The 24,525-nt window shown below is 35.0% G+C and overlaps 6 protein-coding genes across 7 annotated transcripts; 1 reads left to right on the forward strand and 5 right to left on the reverse strand.

Annotated features, from left to right (window-relative positions):
- Positions 1–494: 494 nt before the first annotated feature.
- Positions 495–3,169, forward strand: LOC135146680 (glutamyl-tRNA(Gln) amidotransferase subunit A-like). 2 transcript variants are annotated; one of them, XM_064078805.1, is made up of 15 exons: positions 495–608; positions 678–840; positions 891–989; positions 1,044–1,140; positions 1,206–1,258; positions 1,315–1,381; positions 1,430–1,605; positions 1,669–1,775; positions 1,828–2,020; positions 2,071–2,176; positions 2,229–2,428; positions 2,498–2,681; positions 2,739–2,826; positions 2,883–2,943; positions 2,995–3,169. In XM_064078805.1, exons 1-12 carry the CDS (start codon positions 507–509, stop codon positions 2,635–2,637), a joined length of 1,503 nt encoding a protein of 500 aa, XP_063934875.1. In that variant the 5' UTR covers positions 495–506; the 3' UTR covers positions 2,638–2,681; positions 2,739–2,826; positions 2,883–2,943; positions 2,995–3,169. The 2 variants fall into 2 exon arrangements, with proteins under 2 accessions (XP_063934875.1, XP_063934874.1); XM_064078804.1 differs by having other exon boundaries at positions 3,001–3,169.
- LOC135146682 (uncharacterized) lies at positions 2,670–4,104 on the reverse strand. Its single transcript, XM_064078806.1, has 6 exons — positions 4,019–4,104; positions 3,648–3,965; positions 3,396–3,476; positions 3,157–3,344; positions 2,913–3,065; positions 2,670–2,863 (listed from the first exon to the last, which is right to left on the reverse strand). The coding sequence occupies exons 2-6, from the start codon at positions 3,717–3,719 to the stop codon at positions 2,683–2,685; spliced, it is 675 nt and encodes a 224-aa protein (XP_063934876.1). The 5' UTR covers positions 3,720–3,965; positions 4,019–4,104; the 3' UTR covers positions 2,670–2,682.
- A 4,812-nt stretch (positions 4,105–8,916) lies between these two features.
- LOC135119353 (probable deoxyhypusine synthase) lies at positions 8,917–11,310 on the reverse strand. Its single transcript, XM_064043764.1, has 9 exons — positions 11,265–11,310; positions 11,023–11,187; positions 10,850–10,949; positions 10,731–10,798; positions 10,453–10,543; positions 9,558–9,710; positions 9,335–9,502; positions 9,043–9,272; positions 8,917–8,991 (listed from the first exon to the last, which is right to left on the reverse strand). The coding sequence occupies exons 2-9, from the start codon at positions 11,092–11,094 to the stop codon at positions 8,917–8,919; spliced, it is 957 nt and encodes a 318-aa protein (XP_063899834.1). The 5' UTR covers positions 11,095–11,187; positions 11,265–11,310.
- Positions 11,311–14,141: 2,831 nt separating this feature from the next.
- LOC135119354 (brefeldin A-inhibited guanine nucleotide-exchange protein 2-like) lies at positions 14,142–18,016 on the reverse strand. The gene is made up of 19 exons (XM_064043766.1): positions 17,931–18,016; positions 17,736–17,867; positions 17,603–17,681; positions 17,501–17,545; positions 17,248–17,441; positions 17,017–17,136; positions 16,877–16,957; positions 16,275–16,807; positions 16,128–16,211; positions 15,943–16,072; positions 15,750–15,885; positions 15,534–15,698; positions 15,337–15,476; positions 15,161–15,278; positions 15,032–15,097; positions 14,790–14,853; positions 14,604–14,730; positions 14,431–14,547; positions 14,142–14,363 (listed from the first exon to the last, which is right to left on the reverse strand). The coding sequence occupies exons 5-19, from the start codon at positions 17,359–17,361 to the stop codon at positions 14,142–14,144; spliced, it is 2,217 nt and encodes a 738-aa protein (XP_063899836.1). The 5' UTR covers positions 17,362–17,441; positions 17,501–17,545; positions 17,603–17,681; positions 17,736–17,867; positions 17,931–18,016.
- Positions 18,017–18,086: 70 nt separating this feature from the next.
- On the reverse strand, positions 18,087–20,911 carry LOC135119355 (brefeldin A-inhibited guanine nucleotide-exchange protein 2-like). The gene is made up of 11 exons (XM_064043767.1): positions 20,662–20,911; positions 20,498–20,559; positions 20,259–20,371; positions 20,137–20,205; positions 19,962–20,033; positions 19,857–19,910; positions 19,514–19,645; positions 18,858–18,939; positions 18,563–18,663; positions 18,209–18,427; positions 18,087–18,144 (listed from the first exon to the last, which is right to left on the reverse strand). The coding sequence occupies exons 1-11, from the start codon at positions 20,909–20,911 to the stop codon at positions 18,138–18,140; spliced, it is 1,161 nt and encodes a 386-aa protein (XP_063899837.1). The 3' UTR covers positions 18,087–18,137.
- A 73-nt stretch (positions 20,912–20,984) lies between these two features.
- LOC135119356 (uncharacterized) lies at positions 20,985–23,747 on the reverse strand. The gene is made up of 12 exons (XM_064043768.1): positions 23,596–23,747; positions 23,452–23,545; positions 23,010–23,393; positions 22,683–22,728; positions 22,474–22,622; positions 22,354–22,417; positions 22,213–22,296; positions 22,066–22,149; positions 21,881–22,013; positions 21,666–21,747; positions 21,154–21,325; positions 20,985–21,019 (listed from the first exon to the last, which is right to left on the reverse strand). The coding sequence occupies exons 1-12, from the start codon at positions 23,745–23,747 to the stop codon at positions 20,985–20,987; spliced, it is 1,479 nt and encodes a 492-aa protein (XP_063899838.1).
- Between the last annotated feature and the right edge of the window lie 778 nt (positions 23,748–24,525).

Raw genomic sequence — 24,525 nt, forward strand, 5'->3', positions numbered from 1 at the left:
CGGTAAACTTACACTATTTTAAGATAGAAAGTAATTTACACAACTTCTAAAAAGCAATAAAAAATGAGGGGTAATCCTATTGCGTTAGGCAGCCCATTACAAATATATACTTTCTCATCCACCACTTCATCTCATTCGTAGTCTAAAAAAACACCTTTTTCGAAGCGCAAGCATCGTTTCAAGTAAAATTGACTCAACAAATTTTCGAGGAAAAATATAAAGATGTTTTGGATAGCCATCCACCTTGCACAATGATAAATAGACATAGAGATTTATCATTATTAAAAAATATAATGTTTCAATTTAATAAAATAATACTGCGTGAGTTGTATTAAAAACGCCATTTAAAGTCTTCAATCAATACAAAACGCCATCTTAATACTCAACCAAAGTAACCAACCATTTGCAACAGAAGGCTGCATTCCCCCAAAAGCCTTGCAAAGTAGTTGTGGGTGCATTGGCTTTTCTCCTTAAACGAATCAAATAACTTTAAATACTAATTAATTATGTTAAATCAACAAACTTATATTCATCGCAAGTGTTCTAAATACTTTAGTTTCTTTATAAAAAAGGATTTGAGCAATTACCAAAAACTGTCTATTAGTGAGGTTTCTATATGGAAGTCTATACGGTAACTTAAGTAGCTTGACGTGATTTAAAACATTTATCGATGATAGGTGAGCGATAAACTATATAGAAAAGAGGTGAATTCCCTTGATCTTACCAAATCCTGTCTTCGTTCAATTGCCCTGTTCAATCAAAGATGTAAAGCTCTTATCACCGTTACTACTAAGCTAGCTTTGAAGCAGGCGGCCGAAAGCGATGACAGGATTTTTCAAGGCTATCATTCTTAGTATTTGAATTTTATATGGCTAATATAGGACTTTTAGGGAAACGCCGATGCACTCTGGACGGAATTCCCATTGTCATTAAAGATAACTTTATTACTAAAGGCATTCCCACGACAGCGGGTTCTAAGTTCTTACAAGGTCTTTTTTATCGTATCATTTATTATTACTGTATATATAATATTTGCTTACTAGACTTCGTCCCTCCTTACCACTCCACGGTTGTTAAAAAACTACTTCAAGCAGGGGCTATAATCGTAGGCAAAGCTAACATGGATGAGTTTGGAATGGGGTTCTACCAATCCTTCAAAATAATATTACATTTTTTAATACCTTGCGCTTTTTTTTCTTTGAAAGCTCTGGAGGAGTAAATAGTTATTATGGCCCATCTTTTCAAAGGTCACAAAATGGTCACAACTTTGGCGCATTTCCTTGTAGTTTTTTACTTAATACTTGTTAATTCTAGAGAAATTACTTGCTGGTGGAAGCTCCTCTGGTTGCGCTAGTGCTATAACTCACGGATTTTGTTTCGCGTACTTTACAGTGGTATTACTTATAAGCGTGCATGACAACCTAACTAGAGCAGTGGCCAGTGATACTGGAGGATCCGCTAGGCTCCCCGCCAGCTACTGCGGGTTAGTTGGCTTCAAGCCTTCCTATGGGAGGGTCTCTCGCTATGGACTAGTGGCCTACTGCTCCTCGTTGGACTGCCCTAGCGTTATCGCGAAAAGCGTTGCAGACGCCGTCTGTGTGTACGGTACGGTGGTTTTGTCTGCCGCTGCTGCGTTATCCCTTTTTACTTTTTAGTCTTTACTTACAGAGGTAATTAGAGGAAGTGACGTTGAGGATTATTCGACGTTGGCCATAAGTGAAGAGCACTCAAACCGTAGGAATGCGTCGCGAGACATAAAAATAGGCATTCCGAAGGTTTCGTGTTCTGTTTTGAACGCTTAATAACGTCTAACTTGCTAATAACAAGGAGTTCAGAATATCAGAACTTAGTAAAGATGTGCTGGCATGTTGGCAGTCAGTTGTCCGATACTTACAAGATAAGGGGTTTACGTGTAAAGTTGTTTCCATCCCAACGATAAAATACTCACTGGCAGCCTACTATGTGTTGGCACTCACCGAGGCTTCCTCTAACTTGGCTCGGTACTCGGGAATTCAGTACGGTGCGCCCCTGCAAATTTCGATCACACAGTTTAATACTTAGTTTCTATAGGATGTTGCTCGCACCAACAGTATCCTTACCACAAGACAAGACATGAAGGACTTGGCTCTGTTCCTCGCCAAAGAATCTTGGCTGGGACCTTTTGCCTCTTGCGAGAGTATCTTTATATCCTATTGAGTTGGTCGCACTGCTTTTAATTTCTTACCAAGGACATATCAGAGCTACTATTTTAAAGCTCGGCAGATACAGCAAGTCGTTAGAAACGAGCTAAATGCAGCATTTCAAGAAGTGGACGTTTTAGTAGGTCCAACGGCGTTTTCAACTGCTCCCACCTTGGAGGAGTGGCGCTCTAGTGAAAGTGTTTATAGTTTTTGCAACGATGTGCTTACTGTTCCGGCGAGTCTAGCTGGTAAACTTATGTTTTGCCCTACTTACCACCATTTTTTAGATACTCACAACCTCTTTACATGATAAACAGGGCTTCCTTGCATAAGCGTTCCCGCTGGGACTGATGACAAAAGGAAACCCATAGGAATACAAGTCATAGGTAAGAAGGGAGACGAAGAAACTCTTGTTGAGATTGCCAGGCAGATCGAAGAGAGTCAAAATAAAGAGTGACAGCCTTTATACTTGGCTTACAAAAAAGCATCTTAAATGTCCAAGTTAGTATATGCTGCCTTCTTCAGAATATCCGCATTCACTACTCGTGCTATCTCCAGTCTCTGAAAAGCTAAAGAAGTCGTCTTCTTCATGCATACGGGCGTGCAAAAGTTGAGACTTTTGTCTAGCCCTTACAGAGCGCGCTGTGTATGCTTCCACTGTCGTGGGTATTTCAATGTTTTCACTAAACAACTTTTTAACAGTTATAAGTAGCGGCGCCAAGACTGTTGTACCTGAGGGCTGCCTCTCGGCTCCGCTGAACAAGTTCTCGCACCTTCTTATTATATTCTTCTTTGTTCCTCTGATACATCACAGAAGCAGCTATATTGGCTGGTGAACGTGTTTCAGGCTCGTTAAGCATCGAGACAACACTCATAACCACATTTCTAATTTATTAATATAGGAGCACAAAAATAATAATTTAATTCACGGTATCAAAAGTTGTTGGTATTAGGTATTTAAGAATAATAAACGTACGACACCGTCTGAGCCGGGCTCCATCTTTCTTCTGGTCGCTCAAATGTGTTTAAAGGGTCTTCGCCAGGTGGATGAAGTATTGAAATACAGACTTTTCCATCTTCAAAGACGTTTGGATGCCACATCTCGGTAATAAACGTCATTTTAAATGGAGAAAAAGGATAGTTACTTGGGAAATGCAAGATAGCCTAAAGTATTTTTTTATAAACAGAACCAAATAAAATCTCAAATAACTTAACCTTTAAGTAAGCACCTTCATAGATCGTCTCAGGTGTCCCAAATATTCCAACTTCCCAAACAAAAACATCGTCATCTACTAGCTTTAGAATTTCAATAAATACTTAAACGACTAATTTTGATTTTAAGTACTTTTATATAATTAATGGCCTATTTAACCCAAAAATTTAGATTATTAACTTTTTTTTAAGTGTGTAAAAAACTTAAAGATTATATACTTAAGGATTACAAGTTAAAAAGAATTTAAAGCTTACCTCGACGTTAAATCCTTCTGGTGGATTAATTTTCAACTCTTTAAACTCTTTTGTAAGTTGTTGTATAGCCATAACTTTTATGTAAACTTTTTAAATACTACTAAATTGTCAATATTTATAGAAAGGAAAATATATGTTTTTTAAGCCTTCAAGAGACAATTTTATTTCTTCCCCAGAAAAAAGCTCTATACTTAGCTAGTTTACCAACTGAACTTGTACTGGCGTGGAGTCCCTCTGGTTTATTACGCAGCAAACCTCGGAGCAGCAGAAAGTGAATTCCAGCAGTCGTTAAGGTAGTATTGAGGGTGTTAAGGTTTCCTGTATTGAACGCAAATGCCAGAACAGGATAAACAACAATCAATTCAGAGTACCTTCGCAGTCTTGCAATATATAGGACTTACTTGCACAAATTTAAGGCTATGCATAAAAATAGGTTTGTTACTGTACGAGCGGCAAGGGTTTAGTTCAAGTTTAGAATTAGCTCTTTTGCACGAAGTATAGTTACTAATACTTACTTGGTTAGACGAATATTGCAAAAAAAAATATTATAACCTTATTAAAACTAGCGGAAAGATTTCCTAAACATTTTAAAATTTTTAATCCTCCGATAACAAAGTAAAAGTGATAAATTTCAACAAAATACCTTATAACTTTCTCCTAAGAAAAAATCTATTCAATGGCAATAAATAGTCTTAAAATCTATACTTATTTTCTAGTAATTAAATTTCATATAAGCCAAATAGTATTTTTTTTTTAGTTCAACCAAGAAAACTTTTGTCCTAAAGAGTTAATAGAGAAGAAAAAGGTGTCATACTGTATCAATCATTCTCACTAAATCTCTATCGTTTTTTAAATTTTAAAGCATAGTTATATTTCAATTTTTGACCTAAGACAGACACGGGTATATTTTATTTCACCCAAAGATAGTGCATATTACAGCCCATATAGTAAACTCCCCAAAATAATTTCGCAAGCTGTTTAAAAAGAACTAATAAGCTTTCTAATTTTAAAGTAGAAAATCTGTTATTTCTCATTTTTGACAATTTAATTTTTACTCACTTTTGACAATTTAATATTTAATTTAGTTTAACTAGAAATGCTGATAAAGTTAAGGTTTATAACAAACTGCGCTTAAACGAGGACGTTATATCCCTCGCTATTTGTAAATATGAAAAAAGAGACTATGAATTTTAAAACTAAATTCTACCACTTTAATTACTGGTTATATATTTATGATTAAATACAGACATAATTTGACAGATTCGAAAACTTACTTTTTGGACTTAAAAAAAAATTAAGATTGCTAAAATAAGTAAGTTAAAATTAAGCTCTATAGTAGTTATGTGACTGAAAATCATATTCAGAAAGATTCAAAACCAGTAATCATATGTTGCGCCAATCTGAAAATAAGTCTTTTGGTTTATAGCCCAAGTCTTTAAATTTACTATCTTAAGTTTAGGTCATTAAAATGTTTAAGAGAAAAGGGTAATAGTATCAAATTTAATAGCGTACTATTAAATTCATATAAGATAGCTTAAAATGTAAATATTACTCCTTAAAGAAAAGGGCGGTTTTCTTGGTTTTAGTGCACAGGGTAAGCGAAAGAACTCCCAACTTCAAAGCCACATCTTGTCGAAAGCCTTTATAACATCTAGCTTCGTATAATAATATTTAATAGAGCACAATTAACAATACGGAGGAGCTGAAATATTGTAAAAGAATTTTTTTAAATCCGGAATTTTTTGTTTAGTTATATCAAGCCGAATAATACTTTTTCCCCTGAAGCTAGCTAACTAATTGGCCTGGTGTCAGCTATATATAGAGCGAGTGATATTTGGGAACGAGCATGACTGCAACAAATGGTCAAAGAGTTCAAAACTTCTATCCCTACAGAAAATCTTTTTTAATTTTTTTTTAAACCGGACTGAAGCCTTATTATTGTCAGGCTCTACAATATTGACTATTTACACCCTCGATGGTCACCGGGGAATGACAGGGTGATGGATCTTTTGTTAACCTTACATAGTCCACAAGGGGTCTCACAGATCTGGAAATTTAAAAATCAGGTATGTCTCAAGAATCAATGGTTTTTACGCTCAACCGTCTAAACCCCTTCCGATAAAGTACTCTCTTAGGCTGGCACCAATTCGCATCAGTTTATGTATGTTATTTCGGGCATTAGCAGAACTGTAAGTCTGAGAGACCCCCTGCGACTACTAACGGTGTTATTGTGTAACCATTATTTTATTTTTGGTATTAGTTAATGAGGTAAGAATGTAGAACGTTTTTTTTTTTGCAACTCTCAATTTTTTTCCTGTAGAAAACTATAATGGAGATATGAAGAGAACAAGCTCGTCTTTTACTTTTGCATGATAAAATTCAGATAGACGAAGAGCTACTTAATGATGAGGGTACACAGACGAAGATATCGCCAGTTATGAAATGTCGAGCTCAAGAATCTGACAGAAGAAGAGTTATCAGATAACGAAAATGAAGGAGTAGACGCTGGACCACCCAGGGTATTTGGAGAAAGACGGGCATACCAAGTGGCATAAATGGCTCCACCAAAAAACTTTAGAACAAGAACAAAAGATAGTAATTCATTTCCTCGGGGTAACTACTTGATCTAAAGGAAAAAATACTTCTATAGATTGATGGAAATATTTTTTTGTTGAAATTATTGACGTAATTATTGAAAATACCAATAAATTTAATTCGTCAAGGTTATTAAATTTTTCTCGGGAGAGAGATGCTCTAGTCGAAGCGAAAATATTGGCTCCTCCTGGCTTATTGTATCTCGCTGGTATTACCAAGAGTGGTAGGCTGATCTTTGAGCAACTATAGGCTACTAATGGTACAGGGATAGAGATATTCAAACTTACTTTGTCTATTGTGAGATCCCGTACTCCAATGAGGTACATACGATTTGATGATAGAGACACCCGAGCTGAAAGGAAAACTACAGATAGGCACCAGTACGGTAAATTTTTGATTATTTGTCGAAACTGTAAAAATTCCTATGTGCCATCCGAGTATTTGACAATAGATGAAAAATTGGAGACTTATAGGGAACATAGCAGTTTCAAACAATTTATACCAAATAAACCAAATAAATGTGTCAAAAATTTTGCTTTGGCAGATGGGGAAATGTACTATACTAAGAATATGGCGGTATACGCCGGAATTCAACAAGGGGGAGGACATGCAAAGTAAATAATGATGCTGCTAGTATTGTCGATCGATTTATTGAACCAGTGTGGACCACCGGAAGAAACATTATAATGGATAATTGGTTTATCAATTTTAAATTAGTTGATGTCATGTTTCCAATCACCGACTAACTATTCTGGGTACCATTGGAGAGAATAAACAGGAAATACATCCGCTATTTCTCAATGGTAATCCACCGTTTTCAAGTATGTTTGGATTCCGAAATAAATCCACACTAGTTTCGTACATCCCCCAAAAAGGCAAGGTTGTGCTTTATTACTAAGTTTGCATGAAACTGACAGCATTCACAAGAATACCGGAGAAAAAAGGAACCTGAGATAATTACAAGCTACAGTCATACCAAAGGAGGTGTAGCTATGATCGACAAATCATATTACCGCAACACAAGGCGGTGGCCAATGGTAGTATTCTTCAGTATGCTGAAGGTGGTTGGCATAAATTCTCAAGTTATATATGAAGGAAACGCTAACCATAGAAAATTTTTGGAAAATCTATATTTGCACTTATTAACGAACATTTTAGGGTGTGTGCAATAAACAAAATTATTCGCGAAACATGACTGTTAGAACAAATGAAAATTTAGGTATTCAAAAGCCGGAAGAGATTCAAGAAAGAGACAGTCATAGAGGAAACTGCTCTAAGTGTAAGGGTAAAAAGTAAAAAACAAATATTATTGCTCAAAATGTAAAATATACATGTGTTAAGAACATTCCTTTGATATTTGTAACGGTTGTTGCGGAAAAATAGGTAATATTTAGGCGGGTGAGATCGCCTCTAAACAATCCGTTTAGATAATTTTATTTTTTACATTAAGTAAACTTTCTTTTTTTTATTTTTTCAGCAGTATATATGGCGTTGAATATATAATATTTGAAAAAAAAATTAAAAATGTTAGACTATGTCGGGAGATGCATTCTTTGCATTCTGATTGTTTTCAAAATTTTCAAAATAGAAAGAAGTTAAAATTTAGTGTGACCTGGATCCTAATATCTCAATAAACAAAAAAAAAATGTTCAAAAAATTAAAGTTATTTTCTATTTATCATAAAAGTAAAGAATCTAAAACTCAAGGGGTCTGTGAGAATAACCGTGACTGCTACTGCCTAAATGAGAGGCGCGACTACTGTAGGGTTGTTACGTATTATACTATTATTTATTGTGACAGCAAGCCCTTGCCGTTCATTGGCGTGGTTTTCGCTAGTTTTTTTCCCTAAAGATTGCTATAATAGGAGTTAAATGCTTCGTTGTCCGCTTGAAAAGTAAATTTTTTTTGAGATTTTCTGGTTTTATAGTATTTACACTTTTTCCATCCTTGTTTGACAAGTAATAAAATTCAGGAGTGACCTTTAATATAAGGAAATTGCTTAAACTTTAACTCTCTGCTTTTTTTAGCAATAATCCGACTTTTAACATTTCCATTCACAGTATCTATATTATTTTACAACGGAATATATTGAGGAATTCTAGAACATCGGGGTTGTGATCGTTGACAGAGCGTGATAAAATGGTAATAGAATAGTCTAGGGGATGTTTTTGATGACAGCTAAATAGAGCACGTTAGGATCACCTTTGTTGACAAAACGAGTTGGTGCTAACTTCTTTAAGTGGGTATAACTTCAAAAAAACCGGTCATCGGTGGTGGTGGGCTTACTCTACCAAAGTTAAAAGTTCACTATAAAGTCACCGGTCGCATTCACAAACATAAAACTACGCCCTTAATATAGAATATAAAGTTACTTTAAAATTAAGCCGCCTCTAAAGGATGACGAAGCTTTCAGGCAACTATATGTAAAAGGGCCCGCACGTTACTAGTCAAACCAATATACATATAACGAAATAAAAACCGATGATAACAATATACCCTATAACCGCCTGTACGCTTAGGTTATAATGATCCACTCGAAAATAGCTTACCAAGAACTTAGTACCCACTTTCCACTTACTATGATTATCTGAGTACTTGGCAAAAAAAGCATCCCATAACCATAATTTTGAGTTTTTTAAAGTTTCTAGTGTAATCAAACTTTATAAAGAGATTTTTATTTGGGCACGAAACTTTTAGCGAAAGTCTGTGAAACGAGAAGCGGAAAAACAATAGTGGCATCAGCAAATACCTGTAGGTTCCAGTAGAAAAATAACCGCTGGTGAAAAAAAAAATTGAAGACCTTAACCGACCGAGCCTGCAAGGCCAACTTTCCCCAAGAAACAGCCTCATCGGGTCGGGCACCGGCGTCACTGCCGTCGTACTCCTGCCCGGTGTTGATAAAAACGGCATAATCAGCTCCGTTGCGCATTAAGTTGGCATTACAAATGTGGTGCTTAACCAAGCCACCACCCAGAATGATCAAGCCCGATCGTGCGGCTCTCAGTGCCTCAAAGTTGAGTTGTCGTAGATCTATAAAGCATTATAGCAGCTCACGAAATAAACTAACTGTAAGGAGGGATGGCTAGAGTAACCTTCCACGATGTCTAGCCTCAAACCAGGATGTTTAAAAGAGTGAAAGAATATCATGTCGCCTATAGACCCGTCCGTCAAGGCAGGGCAATAAACATTAATATCATTTTTATACGCCCAATAATAGATGGAATCTTCGTTGTTAATTTCCTTGCCAAGTCTTTTAATAACTTCGTGTAATTAACCAAAAGTTGGAGTCAACTACAGTCAATAAAGAGGTCAAACCTTTCGACGGTGTCCAGTGAGTACCTAAACTCTTCTGCTCTTCCACCAAAGCGTCGAGAATAGGGCAGAGCCATGCTTCAAAGCTTATATAGTTACTATTGGGTATAAGTAGATTCCCTATTCGGTTAAGGCCTTGTTCTCGTAACTCGGCACCTAGTGAAAAGTTTTAAATACTAGGGTATAAACCTGGTTGACAACCTCATAAAGTAAAGGAACAATAATTCAAAAGCAAAAAGTAAATATATAAAAAACTTTAAATTCTGCTAGGAGGATTTACAAAGCAAAAATGAGCTATCAGCAGGACACAATAAAAAAAGCGGTGTAACACTATAAATAGTACTTGGAACGAGAAAAAATTTGATAAAATACGAGTTAGCAATATTTATGGTGAGAAGAAAAACTCAACCACAAGTGTTGCGAGCACAGGACAAAAACTGGAACAATATTTATCTCGCAGACTGAAACTAAGGTCACAGGACCGCAGTAAACGTGGATCCTTCAACAAAAAACTCTAATATCAAAAGTGAAGTCCAATACAACTCTAATAAAGTATTTTTTTCGTTCAATAGTAACACAAAGGAGGAAAAAAATTTCCTCTTTAACCCTACAGTAGTCGCAGGGGGTCTCACAGATCTGGAAGTCACTTTATTTTCTAAATTTTCAATAGAAATAAGTTAAAGTTTAGTGTGATCTGTATCGTAATAGCTCAATAAACACCAAGTGTTTACGGTATTTTTTCTTTAATATAAAAATAAGAAATTAAAAATTAAAGGGGACTGAGAGTCCCACTACGACTACTGTCCAAATAAGAGGTGCGACTACTGTAGGGATAAAACTGACAGAACTTCCAGCAAGTAATATTTGGGGGGGAAGGGGTGGGAAGGGGTGGGGAAACCTTTTAAGTCGAAGTCACCAATATAGGTGGGTGCCAGACACTTAATCAAGTCCTCCTCGACTCCACCTGCAGTTGTAACCAAAACGTCCACCTGCATTACAGAAAACGAGTGTAGGACTTAGTTGTGGCTCGGTCTACCGTATATAATTTTAGTATTCCTAAGAGTCTTAAATGTTTTAATTATAGCACTTCTTTAAAGAACTATATTGTTTTATAAATGAATAACACGCACGTAACAAAAATATTCGCTTCTATATATATGCTTCTTTTCTTCATACCATTTTGTTCCTCACTAAGAACAAAATGTTTTCCCTTATCCCGGATGATATTAAATTAGAAGTATAACCTTAAAAATATAAAAATTTAGTACTAATAAACGTTTGAGGTAAAACTTTACCTAAAAAAATCGTACACCTAATTTCTTGGCAAGATTTTAATATTTTTTCAGTTTTCTGAGAAATTTCAGCAACAGACTCCTGCGGAGGTCTCCAGTTAATCTTGTGCAGTAGTTAACAAAGGAAAAAAACAGCAGTAAGATGAATGAACTAGTAACGTATGAATTATAGAAACCATCTCATTCACTATGTCGAATGCGATACCAAGATTGGTCCCTTGGAAGCCAACAGTTTTATAACTGTGCATAATAGCCTCAAGATCTGTGCCCTTAGAGAAATCATAGCCTCTAACAAAATTCGCGGAGGGAAAGATCTCAGTACTTTTAGCTAAAACGGAACTCTACATAAAAAAAATCTAAGGGTTAACTTAATATGTTTAAAAAAGGAATGAAAGCTAAGCAAAACAAATAAGGTTACTCGTGCTAGCTCTTCCCCAGCTGTGTCTTTCCAGTCGCTAAAAGTAGTCATGGTACTACAAGTACAGCAATAAAATATGGATATGAACACGGGGACTACCTATAATAGGGTTTGTCACCTTAACTAGTTATGTCCTACCCCTCTCAAGGTGTGCTATTTATCTTCTGGCGTGATGGAAAAATAAGCGAACCTAGAATCAAATATAAGCAATTCATTATTAGGGCATGTAGCTACCGGTTAAAGGGTGTATGTAATAGCGAAGAACCGATTTCCTAATATTAAGGTAAACGGCTACTTGGTAAGTGGGGGGTTCATATAAAGGAAATGAAGCATGCAAGATAAGAATCGACAATTTAATTAACCTTATAAAAAACAAAATAATGCCTTTAACCATAGATCAACAGGTTATACATTTAAACAAGAAAGCTTAATAACTTTGTTAATATGGCTTTATCATGTTGGTATTCCTGGGCCCAGACTGCTTTTCTAAACAAGTAGACTATAAATATTATATATATCCGCATGTACGTGTCTTTACGTTATAACTTTGATTATAAAGCGCTCTTAGCGCGTCGTGGGGAGGGAGTGTTGTGCGTCTTTTTAGAACAAGTAAGTGATTCCTGTCCTAGTGGCGGTTCATACGCCCCTTAACACTTTTTTTTTTAAATAAACACATTCAATATTCCTTAGATGTCAAATCTTTAACAGTTATGAAATTAACAAACGACTTCCGAGTATGGTGGTAAAGAACGAAATAAACAGATTTGTATTAGTTGCTTTCATTTTTTCTCCTTTCGCTAATCTTTTGACTTCCAAAATAACTTACTTTTTTTAATCGTTATTTCAATTGCTTTGAGAAGAGAAGGGATATATTAATTTTTTTAAAATCTGCCTATTCATGCATGTCATAAGCCCTTTTTATTTTATGAGTAACCCCTTCGAACTTTGATTGTTGGATAAGTTTAGTATGACTTATGTTTATTTCTATTAAAAGGCGATTACCCTCTTAGAGTTTACTAATTCGTAACGCGTTTGTAAAAAAGTTGCTCAGTAAACTCATTATCTGCACAGTAATTGGTCCTTAACTTAGCATAAGGAAGAAAAATAACTTTGCATTATAAATAGGTTACAATTAGTTTATTATTAATTTTAGAAAAATTGTAACTTTTCTTTCTACAAGAGTGAAGTTTTCTTTATTCATCTTGTTCAATTTTTTGCGCGCCTTTATGTAACAGTTATATACTCTTTGTTATGTCGCTGACAAATTACACCAAGGATAAAAGTAAAATATTCTGTTGATTAGTTGCATCAGAGAGATAAAAATTTATCTTTAACTAAATAGTTATTAAGTTTAATATATATATTTTTTAAGTTCTTTCCTTTTGTAATTATTTCGGGATATTAGGTTAATTGTGTGCCAATGAGTATATACATTAGTGTTACATCTGACTCTGAAGACAAAGAGTAATATTTACAATGTAGAAATTAGTTGCAAGAGGTTGTTTTATAATAATTATTACCTAACACAGGCAATGATAACACTTTTAAAAATGCTGGGAATGGTTTTAAATATTGTGGAAACGGTAATTTTGTTTCATTAACTAAAGGCCCCCAACTGCGGGGGTCGAGTGGTCACTGCGTCCTAACCCCTGCAGACTACTTAACGCTTAAGGCAGCGCTTAAAAAATTGTTTATACACCCCAACCGACCGTCAGTAGGAGAGGAAGTAGAGTCACATTCCGAGGTTGGCGCCCATTACAGAAACCCGAACTTTTTTTTTTAACCCTTCCACAATATGGAAACTTTTTGAGGGAAGACGACGTAGCCAATGTGATAGTTTGCCTGGCCTCCTCGCTGCTCAGTGTGTGCCGTGTGTATCTTTGGCTATAAATGAAATGCTTTTATAGTTTTACAAACCGCCTGATGCCAAAATGCGACTTAAGTTAACCGTTACCGTTAATGAGCTTATGAAAGCTCTACTGTGACAATAGGCGCCGCCCCCCGACGGCTTTACGAACGTGATGCTGAACCCAAGGTTACTATTATGATGCTCCCGAAGACACCGCTACCACACGCTAAGCTAAACAAAGACAGGTTTATCAGCCTCTTGTAGATCTTGCAAAATAGCTGAACCGCCACACTGCGCCACCTGAAAGCGTTTATTAGCGCCAAGCATGACTTGTTAAATTATGGCAAGGGCACAAAGACAAAAAGGCCGACCCATGCATTCAATTCTAAAGAAGGCAACAAGCAACTTCTTTCTTGATAAGGAAAAAGCATTTGGTTGAGTTTGGCACCGGGGGCTGCTTCACGACATTGCGCGCTTTAGCCCTCTTTCCTGTTCTTTTTAACGGGTCGAGTCTTATCTTAGGCCAGCATCTTTGGTACACGTGCGGCTGATGCACACTGGCCCCGAAAAACTAAGAGCGGAAAGGGACACAAATAAACTAAGGAAAATAAAAAACTAATATAATTATAGATTTATAAAGTTAAAATTAGAATAATAACAAATAAAAAAAAACAAAAAAAAACAAGAGAAACACCTAAACCAGAGCAACTAATTACTACTCTGTTTATTTCGTTAAGATAGATACATGTAAAAAAATCCAAAATATTCAGATTAGTCTAGAAGTGTATTAATTGGATGTTAATAAAAAAATTGGTAAATTGCATTTAATCCAATAGATTATGTGAAATCTTGTTTGCCACTATCAGAATTTTAGAATTTTAATGTGGTCTAGCTTATAGGGTATTAGCAAAAAGATAATATATCATTTTCACTTCAAGTCAGTTCGTAAATATTAACTCAAGAATATATATGAAATAAAAAACTTTTATGAATAGTTATTTTATAAGAAACTGTCAGCACAGAACTTTTTAATAATTATCATTTATATTATTGTTTTCATCACGTAGGGCAGTAACATTACATGAAGTTTTGTCCTTGTTAGGTTGATCCAAAAGGAGAGCGTATTGATCAACAAAGCTAAACGCTTCCTCAGGATTTATTGATTTATCGCATTCTTTACGCTTTTCTGCTATAAGAACGCTTTTTTGCTCTAGTAAAATTTTGCTTTCTTCTTTGGCTATCTGCTTACACTATAATTAAAAAGCTACACACAATGCAAATACAATAGCGACTAAAAAAAAGTGGAGTAAAGAAAACCATTTCGTCGTAGATTTTTGCGAAAATATTTGAAAGCAAAGTTCTAATTTCAAGTTTGCATTCGCGACCCATCATTTTTAAAAGGTGTTGGTAATACTGTTTTAAGTGTCGGACGAACTTTTAAATAAAAAAATTCCGAGCTTAACTTGGAAACTTCAGTACTAAAATTATACCCTCGCTGCTGTCATTTCTACAAGTTTTCTTAAAAAAAAAGTGAGCAGGGGCACCCAAAGTTCTCGGTTTCTTTCGCTTTCTTCGCTTAAAAAGCAGGTGAAAAGTGTATTTCCAAAAACCATTATTCTTTTAGAGGTTAAGAAATCCCATAAATCACTTTTACTTTAATTACACATTCCTCTTACTTTGTGTCCAGGGTTTCCCGAACTTGGTAGTTTTCAGTGTTATCATACGCACAATGCAATAAAACTAATAAGGGAATGAAAAATTATAAAAAACTGCTAGTGTCAATTTTAATAACACAATTCAATAAAAATTAATAAGCCAATAATAGCGGCCTCAAAGGAGGTCACTCGTCAAATGAATATAGGTTTTTTAAAATATGACTAGAAGAAAATTTAAATATAAGATAAGTAAGCCTCTGCACCTAACATTAAATGGAGCGCCTTGCTCTCCTGTTTGAGCAGATGAGGAAGGCGTTTCGTAAAACCAACTGATAGTAATGGTAAAAACTGTTAAAATATAAGTAAAAAAAAATTTTAGGAAAAACGAATACTTTGCCACAATTCAGTCTTGCGCAAGTGATTGCAGTTAAAAACATGGGCAACTTGATAACAATTTTCTACAAATTCTTTTACTTCTTCCAGTTGCTCAAAGTCAAGCATTAAGTACGACTTATAATAAAAATGCTTTTTAGAAGATATAAAAGGGAGTATTGAAGAAAAAGTATACTTCTTTACAAGTGCTTTCATGTGCATCAGGTTCGTTGGAATGAAAATGACTCCAAAATAATATGTTTTCCACCACTGAAAGCAGTTTTATTTGAGCCATGCACTTTAATATTACAATTTGTTTGCAAGACTTTATTGATTCTATAATAATATTACAAAATAAACTCTCCAATTACTGTACAGAAGTATTAAAGAAACGTGTATCTGTGCTGGGAGTCACAAGTTCAACGGGCGTTGTGACTTTAAAAAGCTCATGAAGAGTCTTTAAAGTAGCGGTCCACTGCTTTTTGTCAAAATTATTGCCTTTACTAATCACAAAGTTTTCAAAATTTTCCAGTGACATTCGAAGTAAATGTTCGTTATCTATTTTTCCTTATGCGGGTTGGCTAATGCGGTGAATTGAGAAAAATGAACCTGCAGTTGCACACCACTTAACCGCACAGTAAAACTCTTGTAGAACTTCTTTTGGCAGGCGATTGTAAAACTTTATAAGCAACTCAGTCGCGCAACAGAGGGACAAATTACAAGTTGTCTTTAACCATTCTTCTCTCTGCTTACGTTAATGAAGTCTAAGCATACAAAACACCGAGATAAACGTTGAAATCACTTCGATTGCGTTATTAGGAAGGCGCTCGTTGTCAAATAATCTGCATATAATCTGAAAGAGTTCTGACCAATGAACTTCTAATAAATGGTGCCCTTGGGAGTTTAAAACCTCGTGCAAAACGGTCATTGCCCTGTTGGTACAACATAAAGAACTCTTAGGTGCATAATGATTCGTTAAGAGTGCACCTTGAGCGGACTTCCAAAGAGGAACATTGAATCATGATGTGGTGAAGCCCTACGAGCAGGGGGACCCAGCCACTCGCCCACAGTCTTCCGGGTTATAAAAATTAGTAAGATCGAGCTTTCTTGCTGCTTTTGTGAAAAAAAAAGTACTTTTGGAGGCCTCCCTTCCTGGTAAGCGTGAGGGATACTTTTTTTAAGAGATCTACAGCCTCCATGGACAGCACGGGCGAGCTAGAGACACAAGAAAATTGAACTAAACATGCGACAACGTCTGCTGTGGCGAGTTCTATGAAGTGATCAGTGAATTCGTCTAACAGTGTGTGCACCGACTCAAACGCCAGACGGACAATCTCTACATTCTGGATGAAAAAGGGGGAAATGTGACGAACTTTGGGAACTAAGAAGAGGCCATTATAAAAAAATCCATAACGTTTGATCTCGCTGGTACTGAAAGAGCATAAAACAAGCTCTTCCATCCGGACCTTAAGTTCTTTGTCTAAAGATAAAGCGAGTCGATAGCTACAAGCGACAGATAACATGAAGGGACAAAAAAATTCCTGAGCACGTGATATATGCATCAAGCAGTGGATAACCAACTCTTGAATTTCCGGACTTTTATTGTGACAGATAATGTACTCGAAGGGCTTCAGAAAGTCTTTCTGAAAATTGAAGTTATCCAATTCCTGTTAGCAAAGAGCACGCGGAAACACTGACACATGGAAAATGGAACAATTTTTCAAAAAAGAACAAACCATTCTTTCTAAGTACTTTATTGAGAGTTGCCTAAGCGAGTCCACTGCAAAAGTTGCTATGTTAGTGCTCATGCATCCAACCTTTCCGAAAAAAAGAAGCGGCAGTAAATATTGAAGGAAGAACCACTGAACCCAATTACTTTGTAAAAAAAATCTCCAAGACGTTTCCATATTAGAACCCATTCTAAGCGTATCCTTTCCATGTTATAGTAAGATATCTCTACAATTTTTTGCAGCATGAACATTCGAGGAGGCGACTCCTTCAGGTCAACATCATATAATAATTACTTTATTTAAAAAATAATATAAAAACTTTAAAACATAACTATAAGGACAACTTTTAAATATTATAACTGAAACAAGTTTATTACCGATAGCTCCGATAAAGATATTTCACAAAGAGCCGTGACAAAGTTTACAACGGAATTGCTAGGCAACTCTTTGCTAAAAGTAAATATTTTGTCGACGGCGTTCGCCAAGCTCATGACGTCGTAGTATTCTTCATGGTCCTTTGATGACTTAGTAAAAGTAACTTCTTTCCTGTCGCCAGAGAGATCGAGCGGTACTGTTATTTAATATTATTATTACTATTATTATTACATTTTTTATCTATTTTTAGAAAACCTTCATTCAAAAAGCTGTGGCTCAACGAAGTGGTTCTGGTCTTAACTAGGTATAAACACAGAAAAATAATTTGTTCTTATATAATATATGTTGAATATATACTTTCAAAGCTACAACGCAGCAAAGATTTTGATATATTTATAGTTTCTTTAGTAAACTCTTTGTGAGGATCCGCAAGTTCCTTAGCAAAAAAGAGTGACGGGTTAAGTCATTCAAAAGTTAGAAAAGGTGATACTTTCAAAGGCACATCCAAACAAATATCAATTTTATCGAGATTGGATATGCACCGAAAAACATCCTTCCAACACTCCAACAGAATATCGCCGTATTCCACAAAGAGACGAAGCAGAGTTTTTAGACAGAGTATCTGCTTGACATGAAAAGTTTAGTAACTCGGCACTACTAAGATATTAAGCGCGATTATGAGCACGTTTTTCCGCGTCAATGTTGAGGGTAAAGAATAACCATTTGATAACGAGGTAAAAGTGGCCAAAGCTTTTACAAAAGAATCTCTTTCGATTTGAAGTCTATGTGAATATACTGATCATAAGTATCTTTAGCAGAACAATTTAATAACAATGCGCACCCGGAGAAAGAAGAATTATAATTGCGTCCTGAAAACCTCTCAAGCAAGTTTTCATAGTCTGAAGTGCACGTGTCAGAGCCAAAATTAGGGTTTCGCTTTTTGTAGTATAATAAAGCGTACACCTTTTCACTAAAAGTTCGTTCGAGATGAAGACTAAACGTGGCCAGACAGGGAGCAAACGCAACAGCAAACATACATTTAACATGGCTATGAGAGAAGGACTTATATACTGCGTGTGCCTAAGTATGATAGAACGAGACCTATAACTGTTTGCCGGAACAAAAGCTGTGGTTATTTTAGTTGAAGAGAGCAAATCCTCAGCTATTAGGGCTATAAAGGCGCTAAAATACCACAGTCACGGGTGGGTAAAGTAAATAATAAATACATTTAGATGCATTTGTGTGTTGGCTTACTAATTTACTTTCTTTTATGAGTTCAACAAGTTTATATAAAAGGCTTTTTGTTAATTATCTAACCTTTGCTTTAAAAACATGGCTTTTTTCTGCCTTTCAGTAAGTGCATGGTAATCGCCAGAAAAAAGTTCAGGCATGTTATCACTGACTCTTATCTCTTCTGCCTTTTTATAGAGGTTTTAAAATAACATGAACTTAAAGGCGAATAAAAAAAATATTTAGAGGTTTCATATAAAAAAGATTATTATTTATTAAAAAATAATCCTTTTTTAAAAAAAAGGAGGTTTAACCTTTACGATGGCGAAAATTTACGATGAATTAAAAAATTTTAAAAATTTGTTATAAAAAAATTGGTTACTTGTATATTGTCGAAAATTTCAGAAAGAAAGTGAGCAGGAAGATCCTTTCCCTCGTTAATTCCAGCGTTGTTTTTTATAAAACTGAGTGACGAAAAACAATAAACTTAAACTGAAAAAAAAAAGCGAAGTTTTTGATAAGCTATAAGCCTCTGAGAGATAAACGTAGCTACAATAATTTTTTATTATTATCTAAAGCTTCACTCTCGAAAACAGATGCATATCTTAGAACTTTGAAATCTAAACTGTCTCACCTCTTACCGTTAGTTTAAAATAAAATTTTAAAAAAGTTTGATACTTTTAACTATAAAATTTTTATTTTTAACTTGACTTAATATTACGTAAAATACGTTTCAGTACTTTTTTATAAAGTTTTACGAAAAAGGAATTGTTAGCTTTTGAAGAGAACCAAGATTTTATATTTAATATTTATTGTTCACAAAATTCTTTATATTCAGCATATTAACGAGAAAGGGTATATCAAAAAGAAAAAAATAATTTTTTATCCTTTACTGGTATATATATATTAGCACACTCAAAGTTCTGCAAAACTATTTAATCTTTCTACACTTTTGCTTTCTAAATTTAACTAAGGGATTTGACAATCAGAGAGATTATCATCAGCCGCCTATAGCGATGATTATAACCACAAAGAAACCTCTCTTTTGACATTTTATTTTTAATGCGCGGGCTGTGTAAATCTGTCGTGAGCATAATGGTCGAGTACGCCATAACATATGCTGTGTCAGCGTTTGAAAAGTATTCATGGTTGGGATTGCACGTGACGAACCTAAAGTTTATTAGTCATTAAGCATAAAATAAAGTCAAAATAACGTAGAGGATTGGAGAAAAGTGTGTGTTGTAAGTGTTAAGGACTAATGTCATATTATATTAAGCAATAATAGTTTAGTAAAGGATATAATGGAGGGCGCTCGTACTCACATAGGGGGAGGGTAGAGGGGGGAGGGGGGCTAAATAGCAGATTTCGTTAATAATCTAACCTCCCGGCGAATTTTTCAACAATGCGATCGATTTTTTGTCCCTCGCCTGGCAGCCTATTGAGAGTAATGTTATTGTTACTCGTGCTATCAGCAATTTTGAGTCACCTAAAATGCTTTAATAAAAACCGCAAAGCATCCACAAATCCCATATTTTGAAAATTTAGTTGATCGATGTAACTATTAAAGGAGAGGTTAAATATATAATTGCGAAAAGGTAAAAAAAGTAGTTGCTATCGACACGTGGAATTTATTATATATTAGACGTTTAAAACTGCCATACTTATGCATGACGTTAAGAGAAAACTCGTCATGTTCGCCCAAGTATTCGCCAATCGCTATTTTGCTTAACCTACCGTTAAAGTAACCAATATACATTTAAGCATGGTGGGGACCATCCTCCACCTGGCTTCCGTGTGCAACCAATGCGCGACACTTTTCTCTGTCGCCTCTAATAAGTTAGATTGAAGGGCGAGTTCAACGCCATATTTAGGCTTCCGGTTAAAAACTTTTATAATCTACATTAAAAAATTGAGGAGTACTTTTTTAACCCAATTATTAGTACAAATAATATTGCTAGTCTGAGCCATGAGAGGGATTGAGAAGTGAAAAAGATTCTAAGTTGCTGAGGGGAGGCCAATTACCCGTTCGATATTGTCTTTGCGAATTTTCTTTTTGGTGTAAAGCTCCGGAAGATCTTCATTCACTAGTATATGACAAGTGGTTTGGTAAAACATGTTGCAAGAAGAGTTGAAATATTATAGAAAATTTAACCAAGCATTCTACGAGAAACTTTTATAAGCAATACCATAGTCGACACTAGTGTTATGTCCGCTTTCTCTTTTTTCATAAGAACTATTTCTTATATTTGCTTCTTCTCTTGAGGCCATTTGATACAGCCAATCCTTGGTGGAAGAAAAGGCCCCTACCAGACACTCAAGGGCCTTAACTCGTACACTTTCCTCGCGGTCATTTACCCCTGAGAAATATGAAGCTTGCCAAGGGTGTGAAAACTTTAACAAATATCTAGGCTTCGCCTTTGTCAAGAAGCTGTGCATGCTGACTATCTTATAATGCTGAGTTTTATACATAGAAGTATTATGTTCATCGAAACTAAAGTTAGAAGCAACATCAACACTGTAGTTGTAACTTTAAAAGGTTGCTACCTTTATCATTTAGTATACATTAATAGTTTAGGTTAACTAATTAGTTATAAAAAAGGAAAACACTTGCTACTAAGTAACGTCAACACAAGGAAGATACCAAGTAGCTAAGCAATTGTTATTAATATTACTATTACCTTTAATGTTAGTACTGCCGCTATTAGCAATCTTGGAGAGATCATCGATCAGGTGGGTGAAAAGATTATCCATTGAAATGTCACAATCGTAGTTAATAAATATATCCTGCAGAGTTTGGGCGTCCGAGACAATGTACCAAATAGCCTGCAGGACATCCATTTTGTGATTCAGCTAGATAGCCATGTTATTTTGTTAAAGAAATGTTAGTGTTACTACCAATGCTAGCAATTTTTTTTTTAACACTGTTAATGATAGTAACATAATTATCGGAAGGAAAGAGAACTAAAAACTGCGAGCCTCTCAAGGGCTCTTGCTCGATGCAAAACATCATACATTTTGTGAATTATAATACAAGCTTATTAAATTATACACTCGGAATTCTTAATACCATATCCTGTCATCTATAAAAAAACTAACGCTGGTGCTGCTCAAATTAGTAGCGTTGTTTTACAATGCCTGGGTGGCTATCGCTGAGGAGAACATATTTATGGTAATGGTTACAAAAACTTACAGAGGAAGTTGAAGACTCCAATAGCAGTAAAAGAACGTTTTTAAATAAAATTTCTATCTGAGCTTTAAGGCTTGATTTAAACCTAAAGAACATCAGGTAGAAACCAAGTTTTTATATAAACTAACAATGGCATTAAGACTTTTACTATATCGTTTCAAAATTTGAACGCTAGTAACGCAGTTTACAAACATATAATAAAGTTGCAGCAAAAAAACCATTTTAGGAGCACCAAGAACAAGGCTAAGGAAAGCTCAATAAGCCTTGAAGAGGAAGATATAACATTGCGAGAAAGGGAAACGCACAACAGACGCTTTGTGCCATCAATAAAATGTTTATGCCGCAAGAAAGCTATAAGATAAACCTATTAATACAGAAAAACCTATGAGGAAGGTTTAGAAACCTGCCCCCGCATTTTTCAGAATTATTAACAGTAATTCCAAAGCAAGGGTCCTTTTCGTTAAAGTTGTGTTTTTTTCGGAGTTGTCTAATCGTGAAACCGAGTCTTTATTATTATTAATGCAAGTACGCTCATAGTGTTTTTTGCTACCCTGGACGTTTACGATGGATAATTCACAGAGATATTGAAAGATGAGATATCCATCGACCTGAAAAATGTTTTCGAAGCACGACCCTAGGGGAAGATCTGTGTTACTACCCTCACTAAAAATTTAAGGCAGCGTAGAACTACTTAAGTGGTCTATATCATCCACGTGATTATGCTCTTCCTCATCTGGGGCGGCCTCTTCTTCTCCCTTCGGTTTATAGCAAACTTAAATTTACTAAAATAAGTACTGAACAAAAATTATACGGTAATCCCAGTAGAACTGGCAGCGTTTATTCTTTCAAGCAAAACAAACAAAAGCTGCTTCAAAGTTGCTTCAGCAGAGAGTTTACCACAAAAGCTACTACTTCTTAAATAAAGTTCAACGCATCCACTGAAAAAAGAAATAAGGTGATCTGCTTAATATGAATTTTAGAGTTAATTGAAGTAATAGTAATCTTTTAATAACATTTAACCAGAGTGAATATGGCACTTTTTCGAATTCACAGCAGCCAAAACTATCTATGCGTTAGTTAATAATATTATAAAGAAAGGACATTTAAAGCAGCAAACTCAAATTTTAACACTTGGGACCCGGTTAACAACACACACAGAATTGTTTGATCAAAAAAGCTTCCCACTTTTGGCCTAGATGCCGTATTATATTTTTTCAGTTTAAGCAACTATCAAGTTTTATTTGTAGACTTAGTAATAAGTTTCTTTGAATATTTGTTCTGGTGGAAGCGGTATGTTTACTTAAATATTGACTTAATAGGTTAAATAGCCCAAGTATAAGATCAAACCTTTAAAATTAAAAGTCTAGTTTCTTCCGATAACGCGGTATCAGTAAAGCAAGGTAATATGGCGCTCATAAAATCTTTCACCTCAATATTGTCTTCTTCCTTGTTTATACAGTTGGAACTGTCACTGCCATATAATTTGTTAGAAATACTATATTCGTTTTTTTGGCAATAATCCAATCCAGCAGAATAACTAGGTAGGTCGGAACTGCTGAAGCTGTGGTTGTTAAATTTTTTGTCTTGGTATAGTTGGGTGCTGATATTATTAGCACTGAGGCTCCTTTCGTCTAGTAAATGAGAGACTTTCTCAGCACTTACTTCCTCATTTACTAATTTAGTTGAGAAATGTACAGAGCTTATTCCGAGATAGTTAAATTCCAGTAATTTCTAATATATTTGTTAGTTAAGTCATATATAAAAAGTACCGCTTAGTGTGTCTACATACCAATAGGCAGGATAACCCCAAATTCTTCAGAAAAATGTTATCTTCGAATATAAACTGTTTTAAAGTAGGAAAGTAAATGTCGGCTGACACAACCCTAGTTAAATTTTTTTACGAGAGTACGAAATACAAAAAAAAATCTAGAACCTATCGGAATCCAACTGATCTAACAATTTTGAACATTGACTTTTCAGAGTTTTAGATTTTTTTTTCTTAGATAATGGACATGAGAAGAAGGAATTAAAGGCTTTTTTCAAGATATGACCTTTGTTAGAAAGAGATGTGTTCTTTTGTTCCATACTTATACGAATTAAACTTATTATACATAGATTGTGTTTTCTATTTTTACCTATTCTATCAATATTATAGTTACTACTAAACTTTTAGAACAGTGGGGATTATTAGCAATCTGCGGTCTATAGATAGAAAAAGAAATTTAAGGTGCTTAAACCTAATGTTAAAATCGTACTGGTCCCTGTAATGGTGGTTTTACACCATTTGTCGAATTTAGTTATCACTAGAGCTTTGACCAGTGTACAAAACATAAACATTAGATTGTGTCTCAAAGTAAGTCCATCACAAAATCATATGCTAACTCTTGCATTAACGGATTTATTTTAGTGTTACCTTAAAGGGTAAAGTTAGGAGAATGTTTTAGACTTTTAAAAGTACAGTTGAATGACTGTAGAAAGTTAATTTGTTATAGAAAAGTTTTAGTAATTTAGACGACGTGTTTCAGTTAGTTCATTTCTGCTTCTTTTCTTACAAAACAGCCCTAGTTGCTTTGTGACTTTTCTTATGATAATAGGTTAAAAATGGCAGCTATTCCAAGTTAATCAACTTGTAGAACACCTACTATTAGTCTTAAATTGCAAAGGCTGTATGTAACATATTTAAAAGCTCTATGTTTAGGTCATTCAAAAAGTTTTTAGAAAAAAATTTATTGAGTAGTATTAATTTTGGAATAACTATTCTTTAAAATATTCTCCCTTACATTCTATACAGTTCACACGTTATTTGATTAAGTAAATATATACCTATGTAAAGTGGAACATTTCGTGGATGATCTAGTCTAAC

Source organism: Zophobas morio, unplaced genomic scaffold (assembly GCF_036711695.1).
Source record: "Zophobas morio isolate AGI-343-1 ecotype UQ-CSIRO unplaced genomic scaffold, CSIRO_AGI_Zmor_V1 ptg000256l, whole genome shotgun sequence".
Taxonomy (NCBI): domain Eukaryota; kingdom Metazoa; phylum Arthropoda; class Insecta; order Coleoptera; family Tenebrionidae; genus Zophobas; species Zophobas morio.